The sequence below is a fragment of the Miscanthus floridulus genome, chromosome 17 (genome assembly GCF_019320115.1).
Source record: "Miscanthus floridulus cultivar M001 chromosome 17, ASM1932011v1, whole genome shotgun sequence".
NCBI classification, from domain to species: Eukaryota; Viridiplantae; Streptophyta; class Magnoliopsida; order Poales; family Poaceae; genus Miscanthus; species Miscanthus floridulus.
Window position 1 is genome coordinate 75218580 of NC_089596.1, and position 17668 is coordinate 75236247.

General features: G+C 42.9%; 1 protein-coding gene across 1 annotated transcript; it reads left to right on the plus strand.

Moving 5' to 3' along the window:
* The first annotated feature begins 7368 nt into the window (after window positions 1–7368).
* LOC136519026 (ethylene-responsive transcription factor ABR1-like) lies at window positions 7369–8391 on the plus strand. The gene has a single exon (XM_066512700.1). It carries the CDS (start codon window positions 7431–7433, stop codon window positions 8154–8156), a length of 726 nt encoding a protein of 241 aa, XP_066368797.1. The 5' UTR covers window positions 7369–7430; the 3' UTR covers window positions 8157–8391.
* The last annotated feature ends 9277 nt before the right edge of the window (window positions 8392–17668 follow it).

The following is a 17668-nucleotide window of genomic DNA, read 5'->3' on the forward strand; positions in this document are numbered from 1 at the left end:
GGGAACTGTAAACGTGAAGTGATCATAGTATGAACCGCGTCGTACATCGTCTTTTTCATGTTCCCATCGATGGGACCGTCACATTGCAGACCGTTTGACTTCAGCCGTGTGTGCAAGTCTTCAGCTCTTCATGACACGCAAATTGAAGGAACAGAACATTGTCAGAGATGAATGCACGCTCACTCAAAGCATGGACTAGCGTTGTCAAAAAAGGGATGTAAACGGACAGTTTTATAATTTTTTATTTGTCGGTGCTGAAAACCTGCCAATTTGGACGTTTGAACTGTTGCATGCCACAAAGCAATGGAAATAAACAATGGCCCAGCCCTCTACTTTGTCTCCTTTCTCATCATCATTCTCTGTAACAAAAAGTACTAACTTTGCCGCCATGTGTGTGTGTGTGTGTTCGGAAACGATTTCCTTTATTTGCCTAGCTTGTTCATGGAAGAGAAGCACAACATCTCTTCATTTTTTAGGGTAAAGATAAAATGTTCTGCCTTTTTTGAAAGTGAAATGTCCTGCTTAGACATTGCACGCAAACACCAACGGCTCAACCTGAAATTAAAAGGCTGACTCATGCATGTATGAAACCAACTCTCTCTCTCTCTCTCTTTTTAATGAAAATATGAAACCAACTCTTAGCAACGACAACGGCTTCGACTCGAAGCTCTCATGTCATGTGTTTTTCATTCTAATCATGCTCTGAGGTGAAATGTCCGTGGGCGTGGCCAAACCCTGCATGGCCTTTCTGGAGACAAAATCCTTGGTTTTTCTCCCTGTCCTCAAGTTTTCAAGTAGCTCCGTACAAACTGGACGACGATTGGGCGAACCACGAAGTTCAAACCGTTTGACGAAAAGTGGCTGGCAGAGCTGCTTTGCAGTGCATGCAAGCCTCCTCGAGCTAACAAACTTGACCTCCTCAAACCTTCCCGATCCCCGTGCACTTTGCATGGTCTTCTAGACGTGGTTCAGGTTACGTGGCGGTGTGAAGTGTGATGTTGTGCTATCTAAACTGTTTAGACCCTGTTTGGATGCAACATATTTTCAAAGTATCAGAAAAATAATGTGATTTTATAAAATACTTGGTTTCAAAAGTTAGTAGGTATTTGATTATAACAAATCTTGTAGTCTGTAAAATTATAGTTTTGTTAAAACTGTCATTTTTTAGTTTTATAAACTCCACTGATGACTTTTTTTTTTCTAAACCACCGTTTCGTATCTCTTTTGTTTATAAAATCACAGTTGCCACTATACCACAACATCGAGATTGGCGATGGACGATCTGACGCTAAAAACGGATACAGCGAAAGACGATCTTACGCTCAAAAGTTATAGCGATAAACTTCTACAGACGGTATAAGTCCTGTCGCTAAAAATCAGCTACAGACAATATTTTTAGTGACAGACAGTCTGCTGCCCTGAATATTTATAGCGACAGGCAGTCCATGGCTACTTTTTAGCGACAGATGCTCCGTTACCAAGTATATAGCGACAGATCATCCAATAATACATGTATTTATAACGACAGATTGTTCAACAGGACGCTATAAATATACAAAAATAATAAAAATAATTAGAAAAAAAACATTTAGCACATATCAAACCCGCATTCAAGCTTAAAGTCCATCGCATAAAGATATAGAACACACATACATCACATCATCGAGGTCAATACAACTTGTCTTGCACACCATTTGAACCATCCAACAAAGTCAGGCACCAAAACATTACATGAATGCACTCCCAGCAAGCAATACTAGTATTTTGTGTTAAACATACTATAAGGTTTGTGCACACAATCATTTCTAGGAACTCAAAAACCAAAAGCAATGGCTTGCCAACACTCCATCAGGTTATGTGTGGAGAACCATTTTCTAGAAACTCTTGTGCCTAGCACTTTCTGAAAAATATAATAACCATGTAATTAGGCAAGTGGAGAAACCAAAAGCAATGGCTTGCAAACAATTTACAGAATATATGATTCTTTGTAGTTTTTGAAAATGCCTTAACTTAAACAGGTTGTCCTTACTACTTAGGTAGGGAATAAGTCTGGGCATTCGATTAACCGAAATCGATTGGTTTGGTTCTTCGGTTCTTCAGCTAATTCGGTTACCTAAGAAGAAGGGACCGATCGGTTACTTTGAAAATACGGAACCGAGGAATTTCGGTTTCGGGTAATTCGGTTCGGTTTTGGTTCTAACCGATGGAACCGAACTTTTCAGGAACCAAGAAACAACCCATTCAATTGCAAATTTCGATAGCATTTTGCCTGATTTTCATGCAGTCAAAAGGGACAATTTAAATAGCAATGCAACATAAAAATAACAGTACAACACATATATGTTATTGTCCTCTCAAATATTCAAGCATAGAGCAATATTCTAGGGGCCTTTACGTAGTTCGGTTATTTCAGGTCAATTCGGTTAACCGAGTGCCGGAACCGAATTAACCGTAATAATTTCAGTTCCTGGGAACCTGGAACCGAACCTGGGACTTAATATTTTGGTTTCGGTTACTTCGGTTTCGGTTCCGGTTAGCTCAGTTCGGTTCTCGGTCTTTTGTGCCCAGATCAAGTAGGGAAGTTCCTAAGTCGTGACCAAAACATTTTTTTTTGCTGGTTTAATTTGGAAATACGTTATTGGCTCCGTTTGTATCAAAAGAAACTTTTCTTATTCTGATATTTTTCCGGTGAGATTAAATTGATTTCTTTGATTTTTTTTTAAATTCTCACGTTCTATAATAAACGGAGCCTAAGCGTTGTATTGCAACTGCTGTTTCGTAACGTGTGCTTGATGCGTTTTTTTTTCCTCTGATATCGTGTGCCGCATGTCCGTGGTTGGGTTAGCCTGAACGTCGACAGAGCACGCACGCGCCCACGCCAGCTTTATAGTTTTATATATATTTATTATGATGATTCGTGATCCCATCTACAGTACCTTTCAAAGTGTTGTTGGAGTGCTGTAAAAAAAAAAGGTGTTGTGCCTGTAGGGGCTCCAAGCCCCTCCGGTTTCAGTCAAAAAAAAAAGTGCTGTTGGAGTGTCTAGATGAGTAGCACCTGTTGTCTGTGGTACGGTCAACACTCAACACCGACCTTGTACGCTTGGATAAACCGCTGTACAAGCAGAGGCAGATTTTTTTTTTTATAAAACACACACAAACACACAAGAAGAAATTTAGAGTGCTTCAGAAAATAGCTATGGCACATACGCCTAAGATGCAGTAGACCTTGTCAGAGTAGGAGAACTCGTGTCAATCTTGCCACCTCCACACGTACGTTTCCTTTGTTGAAAAAATAATCGTTTAACACGCCATTATATAGCTGGGAAATTTTGATGTTCAAAAAAGAAATAACAATGCATTTTACGCACGCCATTATTGTTGAAGAATGATGAGTTCAGATCGTTTACCACTATAGCAAAGCGCCACGCCGGTTGAGCTATACTATCAAGCAATGCGATGCGATGCGTGCATGCATTTAGAAAGTACTTTTAGTAATGTGTATTTGCACCCACTCACCTCTATGATCATACACATACTTTACAGTATCAACATCTAGGGCGACTAATAATGTTAAAATTGACAAAGCCACCTCGTCATCTATTTAGGCTTGTCTCTATAAATGTTTTTTTAGAAAAAAAAAATAGCACTTTATAGGATCACATCGGCAGCTACAATTTTAGTTTAAACCATGTCACCATCCGAGGTCGTTCAGAAGATTCTAAAATTTGAGTTTCAATATCTGAGAACTTAAAACACATATTTAGGACTCTAATGACTTCGATTAAAAAACTTGCATTGCCAACTATAAATTTGTAGATCACATTAAGAACTACAACTTTGGTCTAGGTCATGTCAACATTCGAGACCGTTTAAAAATTCTAAATTTTAAAACTTGCATATGCGTTGAAACAGGACATATAATTGGTTACGCGTTGCTCATGCCGATGATAATGAGGTAAGTAGCTATTTTTGTTGGAAATATTTGGTTGAGTTTAACCCAGCCAGCCTTAAATCTCGCTCACGTGCTCATCGATCTATCTCGCATGCAAATGCAAATGCAATGCACCCCAGACACGTACCAGCAGAGGCCTTGTTACGAGCGAGCCAACTACGACCGCGCGCGTTCATGGCATGCATGCGTATGACGGACGCTTACCGTTTAAGTTTAAAGTTTAAATAATATAAAGGAGGAGAATTTTATTGGCGACCACCGGGCACCAGGTGCATTTCCGGCCATTCATGCACTTCGTCGTTGTCGTCGTCGTCGTCGATCGCCACCCGCCGGAGTTGTACTACTATTCCAAAAGGGCCAAGGCATGCTGATCTGACCGGGAAACAACGTACGGCCTCGCTTCGGATAGGCGGATAGCGCAATTTGACCAAGGTTGACCCATGTCGACACTCGTCACAAGCTTGGCAGATCCATCCTCCACAAATTTTTTTTTTAAAAAAAATAGGAGTATTAACTAGCAACCGAGGGCTGCCGTGACGCTTTGACCACTCTCCCAATAATAAAAGGCAAAATAATCGGGGTAAACAGCCCGATGGCACGAAGACTGGCAACTCTCAACACGCGTCCTGTTCGGTTAATAAGTCGTATTTTTTTAATTAATGGACAATATTTTTTTGTCATAATAAATTAGTCAACAGTTATGATTTATCAGTCAAGCGAACGGGGACATCGATCATTCACCTACTTTACCTAAAATTCATACGGAGTAGTAAACTTTAATAATTAAGTCAATAATCAATGCATGCAGTTTCTTGGTACACAGTAGTCTAGAGGGAATTCATTCGGCTGAACAGGGGCCAAGTGCGTGCTTTTCTCGGCGGCGCGCGGTCGGTCAGCGGGCGACCCGGTCCAAATCTGAACCGCGCATTATTTTCCCGGGTCCCGGCGGCGAGAGACGAGACGGGCGGGCACCGGCGGTAAGGACGAAATAGCCTAGCTATGACGATTACATGCTGTCCCCCCTGGCCCTCTCTCTTTCCGTCTTTCGCCGCATCTCTCTCTCTCTCTCATTCTCCTCGATCAGTTGGCACCTATGTACGTACACTACAGTAGGGTCCATGATCTATACAGTTAAGCTGTTCGTTTGTTAGTTTCATTAAGAGTTTATCAGCCTATCAGTCATGATACAGTATTTTTCTCTCATAACAAGTCAGCATCAGCCTATGTTGTCTCAACATAGCAGGTCCCAAGCCTTGGTAAAGGAGGAGGGTTGTGTTAGGCGTGGCGAGCCAACGTTAAGTCTAATCATTCTAATGGAGATGAAACCCGAAAGAAAACAAGTCAGCACCAGCCGGGCTTATCAGCCCATAAACCAACCAGTGAGCAGGCTAAGTATTTCGCCACACGCACATACATACATATATTTCCCTATATATATAGCCGGCAGCACGGCACGTTAGTCCACCTCGTGTTGAGAACGGATCAACGTGTGCGTTGAAATCATCATCTGTCCAGTGTCCTTCCCTCCTTGCTGCCGATCGATCAGTCGATCCACCCGTTGCATTTGCATTGCATCTCCATCGTCGTCGTGCTAGCTACGTGCTACCACCAGCCGACGACCAGCTAGCTGCCAATAGCTAGCCATCGTCAAACCTGTGCATGCGAGCGGCGGCGGCATTGCAGCCCCGGGGCGGTAGTGCGTGGTGGGAGATGGCGGACGCGCGCCACCAAGCAGCAGGCTGGCCGCTGGCGGAGCCGGAGGAGCACGACGACGGCGACGCGGCGGCCGGCGTCTTGTCCGGCGAGTACCAGGCTCTCGAGACGTCCACGTTGGTGTCGGCGCTGGCCCACGTCGTCGCCGGCGGCGGCGACGGGACGCCGTGGGCCGGCGCCGCCCGGGGCAATAATAACCCCCCTGCGGCAATGGCGGCGCCGGCTGCTGGCGCCGTCCACGGCTACGGCTACTCGGCTGCTGCCGCACCGACACCGGCTCACTTCGTCGAAGCAGGTTAGCATGCAAGCACCACCGCCCATGCAATATTCTACTGTATTTAATAAATTTTTTGAGCTGAGAGATCGCTTGCAGCTGGGAACAAAACAGCAAGGAATCCTATATGAAAAACACAAGTTCGTTAAAACAAAGAACACCTCGGCGTGACGTTCGTGTTTGTGCGCCTTTACTTCACCTTTTTTTTTAGTTGGGGGTTCTTTTCATGACGGTTCGTTCCTGTTCAATTAGCATGTGTTAGTCATGCGGGCAGAATCAAAAGTTGGTGTTAGTGCAGCATATTGTTTCGATGAATATACTTTGCTTGCGCCAAGACGAATGCCACGTCAGAGCGAACTAGACTGTCCATGAACGACGACATACAAAGTTGGCTTTCTCGTCAGATTTTGAAAAGTATTTCTTTTTTTCTTGGAACAATTTTGAAAATTATTCTTCACTCTTTGGATCATTCCAGCGGTAGTAGTACGTCGAGGCACATCGGGATGGATTAAAGCTCAGCGTTACACTTTCCACGTCACACTGTTGTTAATTAGTAGAAAGTTTAATTTGGAGCACCAGTTGCGCGAACATTTTCTTCAGATTTTGGAAACTCCTATCGACCTGAGGATTCGCATGCGCTTGTTTTTCCATCAAAATTCAATACACGACGCCCGGAAAATGTCGATTTGACCGAGAAGAAGCGATTGCAAGTGTGCAAAACATGATGCATGCAAATGAGCGCATGTGGATTATTTCACTTGTCACCGATCGATCAAGATTAGGCAAGTCGATCGATCCACACCTCTTCCGCTCCAACTCCCACCAAACAGTCCGCTAGAGATTACGTACACGTCCATAGAGATATACTATTCAGGAACTGTACTCGTGCAACACAACAAAAATACCGCCAAAAATATATTGCTGCACTGCTAGCTATAGGTCGATCACGGCATTGTTCGGCTTACCCCATATTCGGCTTGTTTTTTCATCTGAAACAGTATTTTTTTATCAACAATTTAGCCCGAACAATATTTTTCAGCCAGTTTCAGTCAAATTTCAGACCAGCGAACGGGGCCCACGAATTACTCGTGTCACATCTTTAGCTACGCCTGCGAGATATCGCTACAGTGATTAGGTAGAAGAGAGGAGAGGCGACGCCATTATAACATGCATGCACAGGAAGCCAGAGCCGAGAGGAAGCTACGTACACGTATGTACCTATGTACGTACGTACGTGGCTGCAACTGCCCCCTGCCCGCATCGATACGGATAGATGCGTATTTAATACCACCACAACAAAAATACGACCCGTATATGCATGGCGCGCGCGGAAGCCAACGCAGGCGTCAAAAGCGCGACGCCGACGCAACGCGCTATATATCCGTCGCATTGCTTACCCTACGCTAGAGAGTCTGTGTGTGTACTCATCTCTATCTATCCACGTACGCAGGAGGAGAGCAGGCGGTCCACGACGTGCAGGGCGCGGCGGCCATGGAGGGCCACCACTACTCGCCCACGGCCGACACAGCCGCCGAGGCGAGCGGCGGCGGCGGCGAGCGGCGGTTCCGCGGCGTGCGGCAGCGGCCGTGGGGCAAGTGGGCGGCGGAGATCCGGGACCCGCACAAGGCGGCGCGCGTGTGGCTCGGCACGTTCGAGACCGCCGAGGCCGCGGCGCGCGCCTACGACGCGGCCGCGCTCCGCTTCCGCGGCAGCCGCGCCAAGCTCAACTTCCCTGAGGACGCGCGCCTCACCACGCCGTCCACCGCGGTCGCCACGGCCGCTCCGGCGGCGGCGGCGGCGGCGGCGGGGTCCACGACGACGACGATGGCCGCCGCCATGGCGGCCTCGACGGGCGGGTACTACCCGGCCACCAGCGCCGCCGTCTCTGCTGCTGACTACCTGCAGTACCAGATGCTTCTGCAGGGGGCCGCCGCCACCAGCCACGGCGGCAGCAGTAGCCATGGCGGGTATCCTCTGTACTACGACTATGGCGCTGGCGGTGGTGGTGCCATGAGCAGTTCTTCGGGCTCCTACTCTTTCCCCGCCTCCACGGTTACCGTGGCTTCTGTGCCGTCCTCTGCCTCCTCTGCTCCGAGCTACGGCGAGGCGGCGGCGCAGTGGACAGGCTGGCCGGAGAGTGCGTGGAGCTATCCGGCGACCACGGGTTCTTGGTCTGGTTCAAGCCAGCATCCACCCTCAACTCGTCCTCCTCAATAGTCCATGCCATGTTTCTTTTTTTTATTTTAAAAGTTCCATGTTTCATTTCATAAAACGTACACGGCCTTCTTTTTTTTTCTCTCCACAAAGAAGAAAGCTTGTGTGGTTGAGACGACATAGATAGGTGGTTTTATTCAAGAAGATGCATGCATCCGTGCAAAGAAGGTTGCAATATTGCGTTTCTTCTTCGCTTGGTGGTGTTGAATCCTGTATTAATCATGTGATAATGGTTTTGGTTGCAGCTTAATAGAAAACGCACGTGATAAATAATAGTACTTATTTCATTATAAAACACGTACTTTCAGCCTATTCGTTTCGTCGTAAACGATCGTGAATTATTTACTGCCGACTAATTTAGTGTGAGAGAAAAATACTGTTCCAGCTTATAATCCACAATCGTATATGAGCAAGTGAACATGCTGTTTATTTCTTGATGAAAGCATGTGCAGCTAAGGTCTTATATATCATCTGATCTGGAGCTGTCTGTATGAAGCACATAAGCAGACGTGGATCCGTGGATTTGAACCTCTACAAATAACTAGGTATACTGTCCGTGCTAATGCTACGGTAACATGGCTATATGCAAATTAGAACTTAAATATATGCAAAAATAAAATAACCAAATTAAATTACAGAAAAAGACAACATAATTGTTAGAAAAAACACTATTCATGTCAATGATTAAAACAATCTTGACAATATCAAAAACATGATCTGAGTCAGTTCCAGTGATCTAATAATTAATTGATATCATGGTACAATTACATGTTTATTGATTTCTCCCACAACACCCCATTCAAGCCTTCTTCCTCCAAAGCTCAATACCTTTAGTTATAGCTTATGGTAAAAAAAAGGGTAATTATAATTTGAGCTACTGCTAGTCAGCCACTGCCCATATATCACTTGCCCGGTTGACCGTGAAGTCTGCGGTCCAATAAAAACAAATAAGAAAAAGTATAACAAATTATTATTTGGTGTACATTGCTAGTTAAAACAACTTGATAATTGCAACTTTTATTCATAACTTGCTAATTCCATTTTCACTCGCGCACTGGCGCTCCAAAGAGAATCAAGCTGTAATGGATAAAAATGTGACATCAACAATCTGGAAGACAACTTGGCAACATCGTGCAGTGCCTCAAACTGTCGTGCACTATGCATACCTCCACCCTCTAATAAGACTGCAAGAAAATTATTTTGTTAATTCTACGACCTGTATATATTAGGGGACTTAAATCCTAGCATACAAGTGCAAAGCATGGAATCTAACAAATACCTTCAAGAACATTCTGAACACAGCAGATGACAGCACATAGAAGCAATACCAGGGGAAAGAGATCACCAATGTTGTGGTTGTGGCTATAAGAATGACAGGAGAAGATAATCAAGGTATCATGACCCTTCTTTAGGCCATTATATTAGGACTCGCTGGACATGTTGGCTCTGGGAAGAACTTCAGAAGTTGTTTGTGCCTATATTGCCATGTAGATTTGCATAAAAAATAAGCATTGAATGTATTATAAAGCTGTAAAAAAGGAACTTATCTCAGCACACTTTCTGATCGGCATTGCCATATTATTGGAGGATTGTTGCTATTACTGGAGAGTGACGTTTGACGAATCACTTGCCTAACTGATGGATGAAATGCTTAGAAACCTTTTCAGAAACTCTTTTATGGCGTTACGAAGGTATGCATGTAAGTCACCACCCCGTCAATACTCCAATATGAGATATATCCTCCCATGATCCTAATCATACACAATAGTGGTAATTATTAGTTAGAAACAGGGTTTTTACAGTCCCTGTGCATGGGAACGTCTTTATTTGCTGACCAAGAAAGAGATAACAGCATTAATACCAGAGAAAAATTAACCTATGTTCCACAAAATCTTAGCTTCTAGAAAACATCAATCTAACAAATTAACCAAGCTAAAGCCCACATAGCATTTCAAGAAATCATTAGCCCATCAAGAGTGAACCTCCTATTTCAAACAAGGCAGCAACTGGTGAGCGAACATTTAGAGCTATCCTTTGCAAAATAGTTCCATCCAAAAGGACATTAAGTTAGACACGATATCTTTTGCTTATAGTTCCTACCTACCTAAAATTCTCCTTTTGATTCAATCCACCTGATGGCCAGGTCCCCGTCAAAACAACCTATAATCCGAATCGAACCAAGATTCTCCCATCAAATTTAACTGCGCAGGATTGGGGTACAGCCGGGGACAAGGGGATCGGGTGTGTACAGTGATGTTGATGCCTACCTGGTAGTCCGTCTCCTCCTGTCGCCAACGTCTGCCCATCCACATCGCGGTGGGGCCACGGGAGTCGTGCTGTCGTACGAGCGCCGTCCGGCGGAGTCCGCGCACGGGGACTCGTCACCCGTGGCGATCGTCTGCGTCCTGATCAGCGAGCGGTGTCCGCAGCGCATCGCTGAAGGTCATGGCCACTGCCGCCATGGTTCGCGGCGCTGAAAGGTCCTAATGGCTAGAGGGGGAGGGGTGAATAGCCTAATAAAAATTTCTACAACAACACTTAACAAACCGATTAGACAATTATGAGGCGAAGCAAGTGTTGCGCTAGCCTACTAAAAATGCAAGCCACCTACCACAATTCTAGTTTATATAGTTTCTATCCACACAATAGCTATGTGACTACACTAAATTAGTGTGCTCTCAAAAGCTAACTAAAGAGCCACACTAACCAAACTAACAAGCTCACACAACTAGCTACACTAAAGAGCTTGACAACTAGTTTGCGGTAATGTAAAGAGAGTGAGCAATTTATTTATACCGCCATGTCGAGGAAGGAGCCAATCAATCACAAGAGTGAATACCAATGAAGACCGATCACCTCGGAATCAGATGATGAACATAATGATTTTTTTACCGAGGTTCACTTGCTTACCGGCAAGCTACTCCTCGTTGTGGCGATTCACTCACTTGGAGGTTCACGCACTAATTGGCATCACACGCGAAACCCTCAATAGGGTGCCGCACAATCAACACAAGATGAGGATCACATAAGCCACGAGCAATCCACTAGAGTACCTTTTGATGCTCCACCAGGGAAAGGTCAAGAACCCCTCATAATCACCACGATCGGAGCCAGAGACAATCACCACCCTCCGCTCGATGATCCTCGCTGCTCCAAGCCATCTAGGTGGTGGCAACCACCAAGAGTAACAAGCGAATCCCGCAGCGAAACACGAACACCAAGTGCCACTAGATGCAAACACTCAAACAATGCACTTGGATTCTCTTTCAATCTCACAAAGATGATGAATCAATGATGGAGATGAGTGGGAGGGCTTTGGCTAAGCTCACAAGGTTGCTATGTTAATGCAAATGGCCAAGAGTAAGAGCTTGAGCCGACCATGGGGCTTAAATAAAAGCCCCCACAAAATAGAGCCGTTGTACCCCTTCACTGGGCACGGCACGAGGTGACCGGACGCTCCGGTCCGATCGACCGGACGCAGGCCCTCAGCGTTCGGTCACGTGATACACGCCATGTGTCCCCTGCTTCAAATACTGTTTGTCGGATTTCAACGGTCGTCTTTTGACTGGACGCAGCGCACAAATTGACCGAACGCTCAGCCTCCAGCGTCCGGTCGTTTCCAGTAAGGTTACAGAAACGAATTTCTTCAACCGGACGCGTCCGGTCTCACAGTGACTTTCTTCTGCGCTGCCCGACAACAGGACCGGACACTGGACCTCAGCGTCTGGTCAGTCCAAGACCCAGCGTCCGACCGTTTGACCGACGCCAGCATCTTCGCTGTTACAACTGATCGGACGCGCTGGTTCCTCTGAGGCCAGCGTCCGGTCACCTTGTGACCAGCGTGACTAACTCTTTTTCACTTCTATCTTCTTCACTCTTGCTCAAATGTGCCAACCACCAAGTGTATCACCTTGTGCACATGTGTTAGCATATTTTCACAAATATTTTCAAATGTGTTAGCACTCCACTAGATCCTAAATGCATGTGCAATGAGTTAGAGCATCTAGTGGCACTTTGATAAACCGCATTCCGATACGAGTTTCACTCCTCTTAATAGTACGGCTATCAAACATAAATGTGATCACACTCTCTAAGTGTCTTGATCACCAAAACAAAATAGCTCCTACCATTTATACCTTTGCCTTGAGCATTTTGTTTTTCTCTTTCTTCTTTTCAAGCCCAAACACTTGATCATCACTATGGCATCACCATTGTCATGTCATGATCTTCATTTGCTTCTCCACTTGGAATATGCTACCTATCTTATGATCACTTGATAAACTAGGTTAGCACTTAGGGTTTCATCAATTCACCAAAACCAAACTAGAGCTTTCAATCTCCCCCTTTTTGGTAATTGATGACAACCCTTTTACAAAGATATGAATTGAAATTCTATTGAATCCATGTTACTTGTCCAAGCATATTTACCATGTGTAAAAGGATATGGACAAGTTTCATGAATTCCATATGGTAGCAATTGCTCCCCCTACATATGTGCTATGAGTTTGGATTGTAGCTTGCACATATGCTTAGATAGGAAATATAGGAGACAATGTCTACCAAATGATGCTAAGGTATAAAAGATGGACCTTTGAAGCGTGATACTAATCGAAGTGCACCATTATACCATCCTTAGCACCATGGTTAGCTTGATACCACTTGGAAATACTTGGAAATGAAATCATTAGATATCCTATGCATGCTAGTTTTTCATTTCATCATTCAAACCTACAACTAGCATACACCACACAAGCATGGATATTGAAATTTAAAACTTGTGCCATGCAAGCAAACATATGAAATGCACACTCAAATGTACTATACAAGTTCATGAGCTTGCTCCCCCTACTTGTGTGCTCAAAATCTTAATTGATTCCTTTCCTTTGTCATATTTCTCCCCCTATGTCAAATTCTCCCTCTTAGTACACTAATATATCTTTTGTCTTTCTATGTACTAATATCTTTGTCATTTCTCCCCCTATCACTTATATCTTTGTTTCTCTTCCCCTTTGTCATCAATGACCACAAAGGTTTAAAATATAGATAGGTTGAGATTATCAATATCAACCAATGGGGTGAGGATCATTTTCCTAAATTTGGTCCAATCTAGATCATTGGCCAAAGATATTTAACTCGGTTTGATCCAAGGACAAGCTTCTTCATGCCTCCAAATAAGGGTTATCTTGTACCATGTTGAGTTAAACACTTAGAGCTCATTTTCTAGATTAAACACTAGGTTTACAAGCCCACAAACATGTCATATGCTACCACTAGATCAAAATAAGTATAGAAGCAATAGTGGTACCATACAATCATCAAATTTATTTGAGTTTCATGAATGAGCCTAATAAAATGGAGAGATGACTAGATGCACTAAATATGTCCTTAGCAAGGATATATGCCATGCCAATCAACTTTTACCTTAGATTGCTCAAAGGAGAGGCATGTCATATAAGTGGGGGGGGGTGCATCAACACATATTTGAGAAATCCAATATGTTCAACTCATTCCTTAGCTTACAAAACCTTTTCTCATCCAATGGCTTGGTGAATATATCGGCAAGTTGATCTTCGGTGCCTACGCTCTCAATGCAAATGTCCCCTTTTTGTTGATGATCTCTTATGAAATGGTGGCGGACATCAATGTGCTTTATTCTTGCATGTTGAACCGGATTGTTGGTTAACTTGATTGCACTCTCATTGTCATAAAGCAATGTCACTTTCTTGAACTTGATTCCAAAGTCACTCAAAGTGGCCTTTATCCAAAGTACTTGAGCACAACAACTACCGGTGGATATGTATTCGGCTTTGGCGGTTGATAATGCAACACTATTTTGCTTCTTTGATGACCATGAAACAAGTGATCTTCCCAACAATTGACATGTGCCTGAGGTGCTCTTCCTTTCAACCTTGCATCCCGCATAATCCGAGTCAGAGTAACCAACTAGCTCAAACTTTGCTCCTTTGGGATACCACAAATTAACATTTGGTGTATGCTTTAAGTATCTCAATATTATCTTTGTAGCCTTCAAATGACTTTCTCTTGGTGAGGCTTGAAATCTTGCACACATGCATACACTAAAAATGACATCCGGCCTTGATGCGGTCACATAGAGTAGGCTTCCAATCATAGATCGATACAATTTTTGATCCACCATATTTCTACTTGCATCACTATCCAAGTTGCCATTTGTTCCCATTCGTGTGCTAATAATTTTGCTATCACTCATGCCAAACTTCTTGATCATGTCCTTGATATACTTGCCTTGACTCACAAATGTACCATTCTTCAATTGCTTAATTTGAAGACCAAGGAAGTAACTTAACTCTCCAATCATGGACATTTCAAACTCTTTAGCCATCATCTTTCCAAACTCATCACAAAAGTCTTGATTGGTTGATCCAAATATGATGTCATCTACATAGATTTGCAATACAAATAGATCTTTTCCAATCTTCTTGATGAAAAGAGTGGTGTCAACCTTACCCATTATGAACCCTTTAGAGAGTAGGAAGTCCCTCAATCTCTCATACCATGCTCTAGGTGCTTACTTCAAGCCATACAATGCCTTCTTCAACTTATACACATGGTCGGGCTTCTTATCATCTTCAAAACTGGGAGGTTGCTCAACATATACTTCTTCATTAATATAACCATTGAGAAATGCACTCTTGACATCCATTTGATAGAGCTTGATGTTGTGGGCATAAGCATAGGCTAGTAAGATTCTAATTGCTTCCAATCTAGCAATCGAGGCATATGTTTCTCAAAAGTCAAGACCTTCAACTTGTGTATAGACTTGTGCTACCAATCTTGCTTTGTTCCTTACTACTATCCTATCTTGATCTTGCTTGTTTCTAAAGATCCATTTGGTTCCAATCACATTATGTCCCTTTGGTCTTTCTACTAATTCCCACACTTGATTTCTTATAAAGTTATTCAATTCTTCATGCATAGCATTCACCCATTCAACATCCTTCAATGCTTCATCTATCTTCTTTGGTTCAATGGATGACACAAATGAGAAGTGTTCACAACATGATGCCAATCTTGATCTTGTTTGTATACCTCTTGAAATATCACTAGTTATAGTGTCCAATGGATGATCCCTTGCAACATTGGTTGGTTGGAGATTGGAACTTAATTGCTTGCACTTGCATGATCATTAGGTTGAGATGATGTACTAGCCACTTGATCTTGTTTATTATCAAAAGAGCCACTTGTACTAGCTTGAGTTGTATCATCTTGCACATTTGAGTTAGAGAGCACTTACACTTGATCATCTTCATCATCATTCACTTGCCTAGACCTCAATTCACCAGTATTCATGTTCTTCATAGCATTTAAAAGTTAAATGCCTCTAACATCTTCCAAGTTGTTATTCTCTACTTGTGAACCCTTGGTTTCATCAAATTCAACATTATGAACTTTCTCAAGAGTACCACTATCCAAATTCCAAACTCTATATGCTTTGCTTGTAGTGGAGTATCCAAGTAGGAATCGTTCATCACATTTTTTGTCAAACTTGCCCAATCTAGTGCCTTTCTTCAAGATGTAGCATTTGCAACCAAAGACCCGAAAATATACAATATTGGGCTTTCTACCATTCAAGAGCTCATATGGTGTCTTCTCTTTCAATGGGTGACAATAGAGGCGGTTGCTACAATAGCAAGTCATGTTGATAGCTTCGGCCAAAAAAGATTGACTCACATTGTACTCACTAAGTATAGACCTTTCTATATCAATGAGTGTTCTATTCTTCCTCTCAACTAGGCTATTTGATTGTGGAGTGTACTTGGCCGAGAATTGATGTCTAATTCCAAATTCATCACACAACTCATTAATTCTAGTGTTCTTGAACTCACTACCATTATCACTTCTAACTCTCTTGATGGTTGTTTCAAACTCATTGTGAATGTCGTTGACAAATGATTTGAATATTGCAAACACATCACTTTTGTTCACTAGAAAGAATACCCATATGTATCTAGTGTAATCATCCACTATCATAAAGCCATATTTGTTACCACCAATACTAGTGTATTGTGTTGGCCCAAACAAGTCCATGTACAATAACTCAAATGATTTACTAGTGCTCATCATGCTTTTCTTAGGATGGGTGTTTCCAACTTGTTTGCCGGCTTGATAAGAGCTACAAAGCTTATCCTTTTCAAACATAACATCTTTCAAGCCTCTAACCAAGTCATGCTTAACCAATCTATTCAATTATTTCATTCCAACATGACCAAGCCTTCTATGCCATAACCAACCCATGTTAGACTTAGTAAATAAGCATGTAGATAATCTAGCTTCACTAGTATTGAAATCAACCAAGTATAGATTCTCATATCTAAAGCCTTTGAAGATCAAGTTAGAGCCATCTACACTTATGATCTCAACATCATCTACCCCAAATATGCATTTTAATCCAAGATCACACAATTGAGCCACGGATAGCAAATTGAAGTTCAAGCTCTCTACTAGCAACACATTGGATATGCTCATATCATTGGATATTGCAATCTTACCAAGCCCTTTGACCTTGCCTTTGCCATTGTCACCAAATGTGATACTATCATAACCATCATTGTCATTGGTGTTGATTGAGTTTAACATTCTTACATCACCGGTCATGTGTTGAGTGCACCCACTATCAAGAACCCAATACCTTCCTCTGGCTTTGTAATTGACCTATAAAAGAAGATCAATTCTTTTTAGGTACCCAAACTTGCTTGGGTCCTTAAAGGTTAGTCACTAAGCTCTTTGGTATCCAAATGGCTTTCTTCTTTGAGCCCATCCATGGTTTACCAATGAACTTAGCCTTCACACCATTTGTACCCTTAGTAATCACATAGAAAGAATCAAGCTTAATGGAGGATACATTAGCATTTTTGCTCTTGTTTTTGTATTCATGCTCTTTATGACCAACTTGCTTGCAACTAGTGCAAAACCGATCATTGTTCTTCACAAAACTAGTTTTGTAAGGAGCAAAGGCCGCCTTATCTTTCTTGGGAGTATAGCCCAATCTCTCTTTGTAGAGAGAAACTCTTTGGCTACCCAAACACATAAGCAAGCAGTCCTCACCACCATAGGCCTTAGCCAAGGTGTGAGTGAGCTTATTGACCTCCTTCTTGAGGTTCTCATTCTCAACCACTAGTGAGGCATCACAAGTGAGACCATCACTACTAGATGAGGTAGAAGTGGAAGTGCTACAAGAAGGGTTAGTGGGAGAAACAATGATAGGCATAGATAGTGATTCATCAATTATATCACAAGTTAAACCTATATTGTAAGTTTCAACATGCTTCTTCTTATTTTGCTCATCAAGTAAAGAGGAATGAGCCTTTTCAAGCTTTTTGTGAGCTTTGCCAAGCTTCTCATTGGCTTCCTCTAGCCTCTTATGAGATGCATTGAGCTCATCAAAGGCTAGCTTAAGGGCTTTTAGTTCCTTACGCAAGCTTTTGCATTCCCTTCTCTTGATGTCAAAGTGTTCTCTAGCATCTTTTAGCATATCA